This window comes from Morone saxatilis, unplaced genomic scaffold (assembly GCF_004916995.1).
Source record: "Morone saxatilis isolate NCDOM2014 unplaced genomic scaffold, NCSU_SB_2.0 Contig16, whole genome shotgun sequence".
In the NCBI taxonomy this organism is placed as follows: domain Eukaryota; kingdom Metazoa; phylum Chordata; class Actinopteri; family Moronidae; genus Morone; species Morone saxatilis.
This window is the reverse complement of record NW_023339718.1, coordinates 12576393-12589782: the sequence shown is the minus strand read 5'-3', so window position 1 is coordinate 12589782 and position 13390 is coordinate 12576393. Positions and strand designations below refer to the sequence as shown.

Here is a 13390-nt window from a genome sequence, read left to right as displayed (position 1 = left end):
GTCCTCTGGTTGCAGTGCACATAAAAACACTCAATGAGACACAGAGTTGCTCTTATGTAACAAATACTGTAAATTATGACTTGTAGCACAGAGGAAAAAGCTAAAACTTAAATATATTTAATGAGGTTTACAAGTTTTCCTTCTCTGTCAATATGCACAGTGACATTCTTTCCCTTATTTATTCCAGTTAAACAAAAGGTAAATTCAAGCAATATTGGGGTTACTCTAATTTGCTGGCCTTTCAGTAAACTATGGGCACTTTGTTACATTAATTACCAAACAGAAACAGCACTGGCAAACAATTTGTTTGTATTAAATGACCCCTGAACATGTCCATGTCACGGTCAGTTATGGGACAGAGAGCTCTGATTGGAGGAGAGTGGGGGTGGCCATTGAATTAGTTCCTTTGTTATGGAATACTCATTCCTGTGATTGTCTGCTCTGTGTGATCATGTGGACTTATGCTGTATTGAATGTGACAACAGAACAATGCATCCGGCCCACGACTGATGCCACTGGGCCCGCGCTGGAGGGCTGGAAGTGGGTTCCCTTCTCAGCTACACCCTCTGTGGGATGTTTGGTGAACACTGTAGACGTTGCAGCAGCTATCAAAGTGATGTTGCCTTTTAGTAATATCCTCTGTCATTGTGGCAGATGTTGTCACCGTTTGAGACCACTAGCTGTTCAATGCACACGTGCAGTTTTAAACAACACACACAAGTGCTCTTGTTGATAACTTTGTCATTCTGCTATAATCACAGCTGTTACATAATAATCTAAACCAATGGGTTTCTACCGAAGAAGTAAATCTTAAAAAATGACTCATACGTAGTTTCAGTTTTTTTAAAAGCATTAAAACAGCTAAGCACTGTAGCTTTTAACAAATATTAGTCATACTGAAGTAAATACTGAATTTGTTGGGGACTATTTTCCGCTGCAGATTTAGTGTGCAGTATAAAAGGGGGACGGTGTGTGCAGTCTACAATGCCTGTTCACTGTAATCAAGGCTTGTGTAACAATGTCTTTTTAATAGGCTTTGGACAGCAGTGGAGTTCTATGGCACAGTGGAATAAACAATATCAGGCTTTTACGGGCAATATTTGTTAGTAGGATCAACCTTTTTTTCATTGGATTAGTTGTTAATAAAAATTTTACCAGACTTTTTTGTATATACAGGTAACTTTTGATTTTCATTAGAATTGACGCATTAATCACAAAATAACATTTTTAAGGATGGTTGAGATTGTTTCATTTCAATGTCTGAGCCGTCTAACTGAACATAGCTGCTTCAGGCAACATAAGTCCCAGCCATATTCCCATAATTGGTTTTCTGCCTATCCCTTTCAATAGCCATGTAAGATCTATTTGTGTTTGGCTGTCTGTTTGTATTTTCCACATAATGAAAGAGTGCCCTTTGTGTCATCCCCTTCAAGTCACCTGTAATGCATTTAGTGCAGTTTCACATCTCAAGTGTGGCCTTTCACAACTATGTCAGCACCCTGCTGCCTATTGGATTAGGATAAGAGAGAGGAGATGGCTAGAGGGGGAACACACAAACACACATACACAAAAATAACAACAGCAGCAGCAAGTATAGGAACAGATCACTGTGCTCCTGGTTCTATATCTTCTTTATTACGGAGCTGTTGGTAGACTCAGAATGATTCACAAATAATTCACTATTAACACTCTTGAACCCTAATCCAGTAATACAAGTCCCTAACCTGCCATATATATGACAGCAGGAGGTAGGTGGAGCGGACACAGTGATGTGGGGAGGAAATTGAAGTGAAGTGCATGGGATGAGTAAGATCCACAGAGTATCAGCATGAGAGCCCCACCATGTGCAAAACAACACAATTAAGAGGGACGCTTAGCCTAATGAGTGAATGCATCATGCAAATGGTGTTTTTTTTTCAATGCCTACTTTAATCTTGGCTGTTATCGTTGAATACAAATCAGGGACTTAACACTAATGAAAGGAGGATAGAGTGAAAAGAGTGGGATGAGACAAAGGTGAAGAAGAGGGACAGCAGAACCATAGAAGATGGAGGTGGTGATGTAAAAAGCAGTCTGAGAAAGGCTGTGCGATGACATTGGTTGCCGTGATTACTGTATTTAACCCTGTGAGCAGTGTTTACAGCCAAGTTCATTCTTTCAAGTCAAACAATTATTGACACAGCAACAAATTTTCATTAGATTAACAGCGGTTACTTTGTATGTATGCCGCATTGGAAAATACAGATACATTATCAACAAAAATGGAATATTATTAACAAGGAAACTGTAATAATTATTGCAGAATCTTTTATGTTGTACAGGTGTTGTTTTGTGTTACCACCCTACCTATTTCTTATGTAGGTGCACAGAAATAGTGTTTTCAACAATATGTACTCAACAGAAAGCATATTTTGATTCAATGTCTGTGCAAATCTTAGTCAAAAGAACCATTTATTTTGAAATGATAGTTCCTGGTAAATACGGTACTCCAAATTCAACATTTGACTTATTCTACAAATGCTGAAAAGCATATATATGTTTAACAGCAAGAAAACATAAGTTTCATTGAGCAGGGAAACCTCCGGGAATATATAGGAAATAACCCTAGTGAAACATTCTTCATATTACATAAGTAAACAGGCTGCCTCTGCAATACTGCTGATATTTTCTTCTTCTGTTGCCTCAGGCTGTGGAAAGAACGCTGTAAGTTAAACTGCAGAAAGTCTGTTTCACACACACACAGGCACACCACTCTACCACTTGGCATTACACCAAGCTTAAATCACAAACGCCATTCAGTCATTCTGAATACAGTATTGATAATCATGAGGGCAAAAAGCCTGGTGAACAGCTCTCCCTTTTTTCATAAGTAACGTTTCAGTCGGACTAATTGTGCTAAATGCTTCAACTTTTCTCATAATGTTGCAGACTTCTTGCATCTGTAAACTGTCTTGGGTCAGTAAATATGGGTTTCTTACTTCTGTCCCAGAGGCCCCTTTGATTGTGGAAGACGAGAGGCAGCTGGAGGTCTGGTCCTCAACCACCCACCCTTCCACAACATGGCCAGGGAACCTCCCCCATTAACCCCCTCCCAAGCCACCATTATGTAGGGACATGTGCTAATGGTTCACAGTCTACGGTCTAAATAAACAGACCTTGAAAATATCCAATTGAAGCAAGTTCCAGCCAACACATCCTGGCTGCAAACCCACAGTTACTTCATTAATACAGTTTATTTTATTTCGCCTGCATTGACATAAAAGTAGTTCATCTACAAGCTCTCTTCTTCATTCATTCAGACTTTGACCGCAAACCTTACATATTCATCCACACTGACAGTGCCAGTCCTTGTTTAGCCTCTACCTCCACTGGCTCCATAAGGATCACAGAGTAATAACAAAGGATTAAGCAATGTTATTCCCTGCATACCTGCCCCAACAACAGGTTCCCATCGTTTATATTAGCAGAGTCATTGTTGGACAGTCTGTGTAAGCGTGAACATGNNTGTCCCTGACGGCCCCTCATAAACATGCATACACAATCGCAAACACACACACATAGGCAGACAAACATACAATGTAGGTCAATACTGTGGAGTGAGGACCAAAGAGATAGACATCCTGTTTACAGAGAACGGAGAGATGTGTTGAGATGAAGTCAGATTCGTCTGTCCGACTCTTTGGGAAACACACACAGATACACACATACAGTGGCCGACTCCTCCATCATTTCTCTTTAGATTTCATGGGGGGGAATCAATCTCCGCTTTGCCAGTATTCAGCTCAGCATAATGCACCTAAATTGCACCAATCATGGTCTATTCTAAATCTGTATGTCTATGAAAATGATTGTTGAGACTAAGGAGCCTTTTGATGGGAGAGCTGCTGGGGGAACATACTTTTACCAAAGGTTTGTGGTTACCTAGGGGACTAGAACAAAAGCACATCAGTGAAGCACATTATCTTGTCATCCTTACATGCTACCATTAGGGCATGTGAACGGGGACACTGAATATTAAACAGGTTTTCATATTTTCAAACACAACTTAAACACATTGTTGTAAACTGATCATTTAATTGCACTGAAAATATGGGACAGGGACAGGGATTTGGTTGTGTACTAAAAGATTAAAAAAAAGATTTAAAAAAAATTAAAAATGTAATGTATTCTTAGTTTGCCAAGATTTTCCTGTTTGGCATTTGGCTAACATGTAAGTTAAATGTTGGTAACCTACTTTTAACTTCTATAAAATGTTGACTATAAGAAAAATCAAAGGCAGACCTTTCATTAACTTATCACATAGCTACCAGTAACGCTCCCTGGTGGACAAACAGGATATTGATCCATGCTTGTGGATTTAAGTTTTCATTCCAGGGCTGATGTCAGAGGAAAGGAACCACAGGGCAAGACTGTGGCACATTACTTAACAGACTAGAAAGAAAATACCTTCTACTGCTGTTTGAAATATGAAATGAATGAAATAAAATGAAATATGTGCATGAGATAGAAATAAGAACAAAGAAAAGAAAAGGAAAAGGAGAAGAGAGAAAACATGACTCATTAACAGAGAATAGTTTTGTCATTGTAATTACAGCAATTTACTGGTTATTTAACAGACATTTAACAGTGCGTTATCAGCGTTGGAAGCTGAAAGTGTGACTCACTCACCACGAGAAAAACATATAATTCTAAAACCATTTGTAAAACAAAGTCATTGTGCAACAAATCAAAAAGATGTAAAGTATTCAGCATTTTTCAAACACTCTTAACTGTAAAATAATGTACAATTCGAATTAAACCAGTGGGCTAACAGGTTAGTTAGCAGCTCACCAATTGTAAACCTGTACCATGATATGGCATATAAATTAACTTATACTAACATATAATATATTAACATCCTTCATATGGTTCTTTCTGAAAATAAGGAAGCATTGGATGAGCAGCAGGATCTCTCATTAAATTCCATGTGCAGTGTTCTTATCTTGAGAAATTCAGTGCAAGAGTTCTGTAGTTTTAATTAGGTTAGGTCACTAGCTAGAGTTTGACTCCAGAACATCTCAGCAACCAGGAAATGCCATCCAGAAGACCTGACAGGGATTCTGCTACTGTGTCCTGCACCTGAATAAGAAAGAGGAACACAGGTTAAAAAAATACTTCAATTGACACTGGATGGATATAAATGCAGTGGAAAAATCAGACAGTTACCATCCAGGGGATGGCCAGTTGGGGTAGGCCGAGTCTCTTCGCCATGTCAACACAGGGAGTCCGACACTTGGCACCGTTTCTGCTGGTAATAGTTTGCAGGCTTGCTGATCCGACTGCTTCTGGTTCTCCTCTGGAGACACAGGAAAGCACCAGCAGAGGCCTGCACGCTGAACCTCCGGCAGAGCTCAGCACGGCCCGAATCTGAGCCACCTCGGACTCCCCCTCATCTATTGAAGACACGTTTTTGTCTTCAGTGTTCTGCGCTGGTGATTGATAAGACAACAGCCAACGTGCATGATGTGACACAGTCGCGCAGAAGAAGAAGAAATAGAAATATCCTCTTATCTTACCTTTCCCAGGCTCTGCATTGGCTACATAGATAAAACCATCCACCACCTGGCATACTTCCTGCACCTGAGGAGCAGGACTGTAGATTGGGTAGCCTGACTCATCTGTTCCTTCAAACGTAAAAAGTTTATTACTGATGCTCTGCTGCTGCACTCTGGCTCTTTCCCTCTCTGCCCTGCACACACAAACACACAGAGTTCAATGTCTGTATTAAAGTAAAATAAAAAAGATAAATGATTGCAATTCATTTGGTAACTCCAAAGTGTACCTATTGGTTGAGTACAGTGTCAGGATATTAAATTTGTGTTGGTTGTTGAACATGTAACTGATCCCAGAGCCGATACCTAGAATAAAAGGTGGTGAACATTAGTTTGGTTACATTCCTTGGTTATCTTTCTTGATAGTAACTTGTGAGACAACAATTTTAGGCGAATAGTGCCACCTAGTGGTGAACAAGTAAACCCGCAACAAGTGAGATGATGTGATTTTTAAAATTTCTCTCCTGGTTGAGTCTATGCGTGATTAAAATGAAATGCATTAATGTAATATTTGTATAACACCAGCATTATAGTTTGGGTATACAGCAATCTGAATCCAGTGACAGCCGCTTTTACAGGAAGAAGAAGCTGGACTGGTTTAGGAGTGTCACTGTGTTATTAATGATGAAAAGGACCAAGAGAAGCTTATCCTTCATTAGCAGCACTAACTGTCAATGTTATCTCACCATTTATCTGTCTGTGTGGAGTGCCCGACACAGGAAGCACATCTGGGGCATGCATGAGCCTCGTGACTAAAGAGACATCCAGCTGCTCCATGCCGGGTCCGAACATGGCGTAACGCGGTTCAGATGAGGGCACCAGAGACTGAAGGAATGAGGTCACAACCTCATACGCCGGTCGTGAAGGAAGCCATTGTTGCCTGCAGGATGGGCAGCCTTTCAGGTACCTGCTGAGACAAAAACTGTGGTCAATAACATCTTTGTCTTACAACATTTTACCAACTGACCTTGATGCGTGACAGCAGAAGAAGATACCCACTCTGACATGTAGTCCAATTTCGATTTCATCCATTTGTCTTCCCCCTCTTCTCTATCGTCCAGGGTCTCATTCTCGTTGATTAGTGGTGCATCCAACAACTCCAGATGGGGCATGGTCACATGATCAATGGAGGGCCAGTATGGCATGTCCCTGAGCAGGAAGTACCTCCACAGTAACGGATCTCTAACCATGGCCCTCCAGTACCGACTGGTGGCTCCAAAGCGGCAGATATCCGCAGGAGACAAAAATGTCATGATCAGGAACTGTAAGTCCACCTTAAGGACGAAGGATATGATGATTGTTTGTTTTAATAAGTGATACACCAGGTACCGCCATAGCAAGATGGATGCTGTGTGATGAAAGCTGGTGAGCATATATTCCACAAAGAGGGATTTAAATCAGTGGCTTTCATGCAACCTTCAGTCCTCATTAAGACATTAAGTGTCAGGAAAGCCTTTACTTAAGTGGGGAAATACAAAAGTCTGACATTTAAAATTACTTAAAGGAAAGCACAATAATAATAATAATAATAATAATAATAATAATAATAATATTAGGGGGCCTACTTAAACTATCAAACACTAATTTTACAGTCAGAATGGCCCCTGTAAGTACTTACTGATGCACAGCATTTTAATATTATATTTTGTAGTTTAACAGGGGTAGTTTAATCCAGATTTCATAAACCGATCATTCAGTTTGTGTAATATCAGAATCTGAGACTGTGTATAAAAATGTAGTGCTAATGTACTCAACATTACCCTCTGAAAAGTAGTGGAGTAGAAATAGGAAGTACCATTAATTAGTCGAGTAAAGTACAACTTCTGTTCTTCAATACACTGCTTTAAAAAATTACTTTGGACAATTAGTACATCAACGTAAAAGAGTCGACCTTGTATCTGAACGGCCATACTCATTTGGAGAGGTGAAATAGGTGAAATACGTTGACATTAATGAGCATTTGTCTCACCGGTAAGCTATCCAAAAATCCCGGTTGCGGTTCTTCTCCCGTCTCCACAACAGGCGTCAATTCATCTTTGACAACTTCCCCACTACTCGGGAAATATCTGTCTCTGAAGCGCCTGAGACTGCGGATCACTACCGACTCGCTGAGCTGCTGGCTGTCTCCTGCCATGACTCCAAATGTGAGTGACAATAAGGGAATAGCTTATAAAACACACTCTTATGTGTCGACATGTACAAAGTTGACGTTTCCCTGTCGGGCCACACTTCCTTGTTGCTGGCGGTAGTGGTGCATTGTGGGTATTGTAGTCCTACAGTAGTGCAGTTGAACATGGACTTGGAAACTGAAAGTTTGAGCTGTAATACAAAAATAAACGTGTTTCTCATAAAACAACGCGCGTGTTTATTGTCAACGAGGACATAAAAAAAGAAAATGATCTTCGTCCAAACAACACAGATTCTCTATTAATAGTTATACTATCAAGATTATTCAAGTGGCAGAAAAATGGAACTTGCAATAGATGGGAGTACAAGTGGCGCATTACAAAGCTGGTATGAACAAATCTGAACATACTTCAATGGTCATGAATACATCATTGTCAAACTGTTTCTGAACACCTTTCTTTGCCTTTAGTGTGTATATGTTTATACACACATACATATATAATGTATATGCAATTATAATATATTAAAAGCATAACAAAATGGCAACAAAACAATAAATAAAATGTTACTGTGCAATGTCTGATTTCCAGCTGGATTATCTTCGAACTTGTAACAATCTTAAAAAAAAAAAGAAAAAAGGTCAACTTTATTAATAACCTTTTTATATTCATATTAATGTTATTATAACACATTCTCAGAGCAAAATAAGTGCCCCAGTCAACAGTCTGGAATCAGGATGATAACTGCTTTTTCAGCAGGACAGGGCAAAAAAAATTATTCAACAGCCTCCTCTGCAGCCCCTGCCAGTTTTACACCACCTATCAGATACTTTCTAACCTCTCATTCACCTGCTTTGGCCTGGGCCTGTTTGGCATGGGATGAGGTTGCCTGTAGACACTGATCCAAAGACTCTCTTCTTCACATACACTTTCTCCCCGTGCCTCCCCTTAACCTTCCACAACATTACACCCCACCGGATGGGTTCCATTTTTATTTGGGGTTGACACACATTTGAATACTGAACTTAGATCTGTGCCTGAGGGCAACTTCAACACAGGAGCAGCATGGTTCACTGTAAAATACTAAGGATTTCCTTGGCATTCTCTGTGTTCCAGCCCTGGCCCTGCAGAGGGCCCTCACAGGCAAGCACGTATTTGTTGAGGATCTGTGTGCCAATGTCCCGAAACTGGAGGCGATCTTCTTTGCGATCCATAGTGTCAGCGCTGCAGTCTTCGTACTTGACTGCCCAGAAACACATTTCCCCGATGTACATCATTGTCAACAGGTGTGTGTCTGAGAATATGCCTGGTCGAAAACATAAGAAGGTCCTGAGTATGATCACACAGTCCAGTTGTCTTCAACTGAAGAATTTTCTACAACTGGATTGAAGCAGCACAACTATTTTTTGTTACTTAAAAGATAACTGATGACACATTTACCTTCAGATAGGAAGCCTGCTGTAGCAGTGTCATGGAGCACCACCCCATCGTTGAGCTTCACAGAGTTTCTCACCTGCAGCATTCGCATCAGGTAGCGCACCCCTTCCTGAATACACTGGATTCAAATATCAGAGTAAGTAAGTATTAAGTAAGTATGAAGATCAGAACTAATATCAGTATATGCCAAAAAAAACAAAAAAAAACAAAGTACATTTGTCTGGCAGAATCAGTCAAGCTCACATCTCTGTTCACAAACACAATTTACTGAATCTACTTAGATCTTTTCAAAGTGTGGTACCTTAAGGAATGTGTCCTTGTTTTTCTTAATCCACTGTTTTCGTTGATGAAGGGTGTGGCAGTACATGTACAGCAGAGCTCCACGTCTCCAATAGAGGCATTCCAGCAGCTCTAGGCCCAACACAGACTGCACCTATCATGGACCAAAAGACATGAATAACGCTGCCACACCATAACATGGAAGTAAATGTGTGCAAGTGTGTTTTGTGAAACCGTAAACCAAAGACAAAATTAAAGTGTAATACACATCTTACTGGGAATACTTGATAATCAACCATAAAAAGCACAGACGGAGTCACGTGGCGTACAATGAGACACAGTCACATCACCACACAAAATAGTTTACATAGTGTACATTTGTACACACTTCCTGTGCTGGTGCTAGCCTCCCCGCCAACACTTCTGGCTCGGTCAGGTCTTGCAGCAGCTGCTGAATTTTGAATGGTGAACAGTCCTCAGGAAACTCCTGGTCCACCAGTTTATTCTCTTCATAAAACGTGATGTCTAGGATCACCTAAATGATAAGAGACAAATAAAAAACAGCAACCAGCAGTGAATACAAAGTGCAAGAAAAGTATGCAACATTTTAAGAATGACACAAATCTGCAGTACACATTCCTTTATTGAGTTCTTCATTAATAAAGTAGATAAAATCAGTGATGAAACTGATAATATTCCTGCTAGGAAATGCTAGCCACAGCTGTAGCTTCTTCTCCAAAACTCTTATTAAACATCTTCTCAAACTTGAAATCTAAGTGCCCTTACTGATGTCTAATTAACTTGAGTTTTCAGTTGCTTGATTACAGGTAACTTGATATTAAAAACTAGGCTTTTTAGCCAAGGATTAGTCCACTTCACATTACAAAGACCAATTTAACTAAAACGGTTAAGAATCTACGTATAACCACAGACTCCAGTATACCACTGGTTTTAATTTTCTGTAATCTGAGCATCCCTTCAGGCTTTGTACCAAGTTAAAGGACCAGTGTGTAGCAGTGCAGAGTCACCCTCCCCTTCCAAGCCAAAAAGGAGAAACTACGGTGGCCCTAAATCTATCTATCACCCCCATCTACACCCAGTGTTTGGTCTGTCGGTTCTGGGCTACAGTAGAAACATGGCCGACTCCAAGGAAGGTGACCCACGGCATCTGCAGATTAAAAAATGCGATTCATATTTTAAGGTGATTATACACTAATGAAAACATACCTATGACTATTCTATTACATTTCTGCCATTAGATCCTACTAAACAATTCACACTGGACCTTTAAGTAACTCGTTTTGCAGCTTTGGTATTTATATATTATCTCCAGCATTCCTGAAGCCGTGGTAGTTCCCAAAAAGTTAATAGTATATGATTTTGAACTCAAAAGGCTAAACTGAGAGGCTTCTATAGATTTGACATTCAACAAAACAATGACCTGCAGCAATTTAGGTAACTAATTAATCCCTTATGTCATTTATCAAGCAAAACTGCTGCGTACTTGCTGGTTACACATTCTCAAATTTGAGGGTGCTTTTCCCTGTCTTATACAAACATAATACATGATTGAACACTTGGAGTATTTAAGATCACCTTGAGTTCAAGAGAAATAATCACAAATGAAAATAATGACCTTATGCATGTAATGAAATCTGATGTAAGTTAATGAAGTACCTGTGTGTAATCCTGGAGCACCTTGGAAAGGTTGCTACTCTCCCCTCCTTGCCTGTAATAGCTTTTCAACTTGTCTAGTATGGCAGACGCATTCTGTAAATAGTCATCATCTATGGAAGAACGATATGTTAACATGTTACCAATTACAGATCTAGACTCACTTCAACCTGACACATTTCACAGTAACGCTGATAATTGGCGCTACATGTTTACACACAATATTCATGCAAAACTATTCCACTATGTTGGAAATAGAGCAACTTTTAACGTTAGACGTCAAAGGCAGGACTATGCGACAACCATGGCAATAAACGTGTAACTTATTAACAATGTCAAGCATTTGATAATGTTGAAACGTAATCACAAATATAAAGGAACAATTCGACCTAAAAATAATGACAAGGTTACTTCTCAACTCCGGTATATTTAATAATACGCAGCATCATGTTTGCTGGCGAAACGTTTGTCAACAACAACGCATTCTAGCTAACGTTAGCGAACTTACGTTAGCCATTAACTCAAACAGCCAGATAGTCAAAAAACAACAATAACGTTACTAAGCAACATTTCATCGCATGTTAGTCAACCGAACTGCAGGCTAAGTGCTATTTGTCAACACGCAACATTTCGTCAGACAGCAGCTGTTGTTGTTATGGTAGCAAGCTACGTTCGAAAACGTTAGCTAACGTGCTAGTTGGCTAGTGAACTGAACAAGACCGTTAGCCTCGCACACGAAGTGCCAAGAGTGGTCACGTGACAAAACAAAAGCAACAACATATCGTATCGATACCTTGCTTTTCGGCTCTGAGACTAGAACACTTGATGTCTAACTCAAATATCCTTCTCTCCAACTCGAAGCCTTGTCGCCTGTACTCGTCGGCCATGACTAAAGTATTCGTCACGTGAGCCAGGGATTACTCACGTGCTCATAGAATGTCATTTCTGTTTGTGTTTGTGTGTGTGTGTGTGCACGCGCACGGGTTAGCTACAACAACAAAAAGTGTTAAATGTTAAATAGTCGCCACGACTCAATGCGTGAACGTTCATGCTAACACCTTTTTATTATTATTTTTTTATTATTTTTTAAATTGTAACGTTCACGCATCTTGACGTACGTGGAGTAATTTTACGGCAGCGTGGTGGAAGTGGAAGGGTTAAATTTAAATGAGCTTGTCGAGCCTCTCTGATTCCACTTGTGCTGGTCCGGCCCATTAACACACCAGCCAATGTCATCGTGGCGCAGACTTTTCGGTGTGTGAGCTAGCAGCGCGTCCTTTCAGCCTACATCATCTTGTCGCCCACCGGCTGCAGCTTTCACTCTGCTCCTCGGCTCAGTGTGTGTGTAGCTTCAAAAACATGGCGGCCCTCAAAGCGTTGTGCAGAGCGGAGAATTTATTCTTCAAAAACCTCTCAGGTCGCAGCAGAGCCAAATTAAACTTGGCGTGTCTCCAATTGAGCAAGGTCGGTATTTGACTGGTGACAGACGGTAATTAATTGTAGAAATAACTCGGTTGAGATGAGATGGTAGAATATATCTGGGCAAGATTAAAAGGTCATAATATTGTGGAGTCTTTATTCCCTTTGTCGTTCAACATTTCGGAGTCGAGTGAATTTATGTCATTTTTGAATCCTCACATATTGCTTTTGTTTGATGTAAGTTAACTTTTCGATTATATCACTGACCTCAAGCTGCTGGTGGGGATTCTCAATATTTCCGTCAACACATTTCGCAGCCATATTACAAACTATTGATTGACTTTCACTAAAACACAACGTGCATTTGATCATTTATGCTCATATGTCATTGCACGCATCAGTGACTTAAAACACACAATGCACATTAGTGAAACCCTCAGTTAACATGCAGCAGTTAACACGTCCAGTGTGAACGTGTGTGTTTGCATAATCCACCCCTACCAGCATAGCTTTACATGCAAACACATTACAGTGTTTTCCTCATGTTTCTTTTTCGTCAGTGCCCGTATTCTGACATGTTAGTCATGTCTAATATTACATCAATGTAATGTGTAAGTTTAGATCTAATGAGGAAAGCAAATGTATTTTGGCAAATTTATTTTAGAAACATTCTTCTACAGTTTCAGTAGTAAGAAGAAGTCCTGTTAAAGTCTGATCAGTGAAGATAAATATGGTGTGTTATGCATGAAGGAACAAAAGGAAATGCTCAGTTAACATCATACTATTAAATTGGCCTTTCTTCTTGTAATTCATACACAACATATATTAAACTGCAGAGGCAAATGTTTAAATATATATATATAT

At 39.9% G+C, this 13390-nt stretch overlaps 3 protein-coding genes across 4 annotated transcripts in view; 1 reads left to right on the top strand and 2 right to left on the bottom strand.

The window, feature by feature from the left end:
* Positions 1-4047: 4047 nt before the first annotated feature.
* fbxo4 (F-box protein 4) lies at positions 4048-7865 on the bottom strand. 2 transcript variants are annotated; one of them, XM_035657873.1, is made up of 7 exons: positions 7561-7865; positions 6591-6865; positions 6278-6498; positions 5822-5897; positions 5556-5728; positions 5206-5468; positions 4048-5118 (listed from the first exon to the last, which is right to left on the bottom strand). In XM_035657873.1, the coding sequence occupies exons 1-7, from the start codon at positions 7723-7725 to the stop codon at positions 5035-5037; spliced, it is 1257 nt and encodes a 418-aa protein (XP_035513766.1). In that variant the 5' UTR covers positions 7726-7865; the 3' UTR covers positions 4048-5034. The 2 variants fall into 2 exon arrangements, with proteins under 2 accessions (XP_035513766.1, XP_035513767.1); XM_035657874.1 differs by having other exon boundaries at positions 4049-5118; positions 5206-5432.
* Positions 7866-8360: 495 nt separating this feature from the next.
* On the bottom strand, positions 8361-12045 carry cunh5orf51 (chromosome unknown C5orf51 homolog). Its single transcript, XM_035657875.1, has 6 exons — positions 11901-12045; positions 11111-11220; positions 9822-9968; positions 9456-9587; positions 9158-9272; positions 8361-9023 (listed from the first exon to the last, which is right to left on the bottom strand). The coding sequence occupies exons 1-6, from the start codon at positions 11992-11994 to the stop codon at positions 8788-8790; spliced, it is 834 nt and encodes a 277-aa protein (XP_035513768.1). The 5' UTR covers positions 11995-12045; the 3' UTR covers positions 8361-8787.
* Positions 12046-12313: 268 nt separating this feature from the next.
* oxct1a (3-oxoacid CoA transferase 1a) overlaps positions 12314-13390 on the top strand; it is a gene marked incomplete in the record, with an annotated part of 41933 nt that continues 40856 nt past the window's right edge. Inside the window, 1 exon segment of the mRNA XM_035657872.1 lies at positions 12314-12571. Coding sequence (XP_035513765.1) covers positions 12467-12571 — 105 coding nt within the window.

Coding starts and splice junctions, on each gene's coding strand:
- fbxo4 (XM_035657873.1), bottom strand. CDS start 7,725: ATGGCAGGAGACAGCCAGCAGCTCAGCGAGTCGGTAGTGATCCGCAGT. Junction 6,866..7,560: donor GATTTTTGGATAGCTTACCG/GTGAGACAAATG, acceptor TTCGTCCTTAAG/GTGGACTTACAGTTCCTGAT. Junction 6,499..6,590: donor AAATTGGACTACATGTCAGA/GTGGGTATCTTC, acceptor TTGTCTCAGCAG/GTACCTGAAAGGCTGCCCAT.
- cunh5orf51 (XM_035657875.1), bottom strand. CDS start 11,994: ATGGCCGACGAGTACAGGCGACAAGGCTTCGAGTTGGAGAGAAGGATA. Junction 9,969..11,110: donor TGCTCCAGGATTACACACAG/GTACTTCATTAA, acceptor CTTATCATTTAG/GTGATCCTAGACATCACGTT. Junction 9,024..9,157: donor AGCAGGCTTCCTATCTGAAG/GTAAATGTGTCA, acceptor GTTTTCGACCAG/GCATATTCTCAGACACACAC.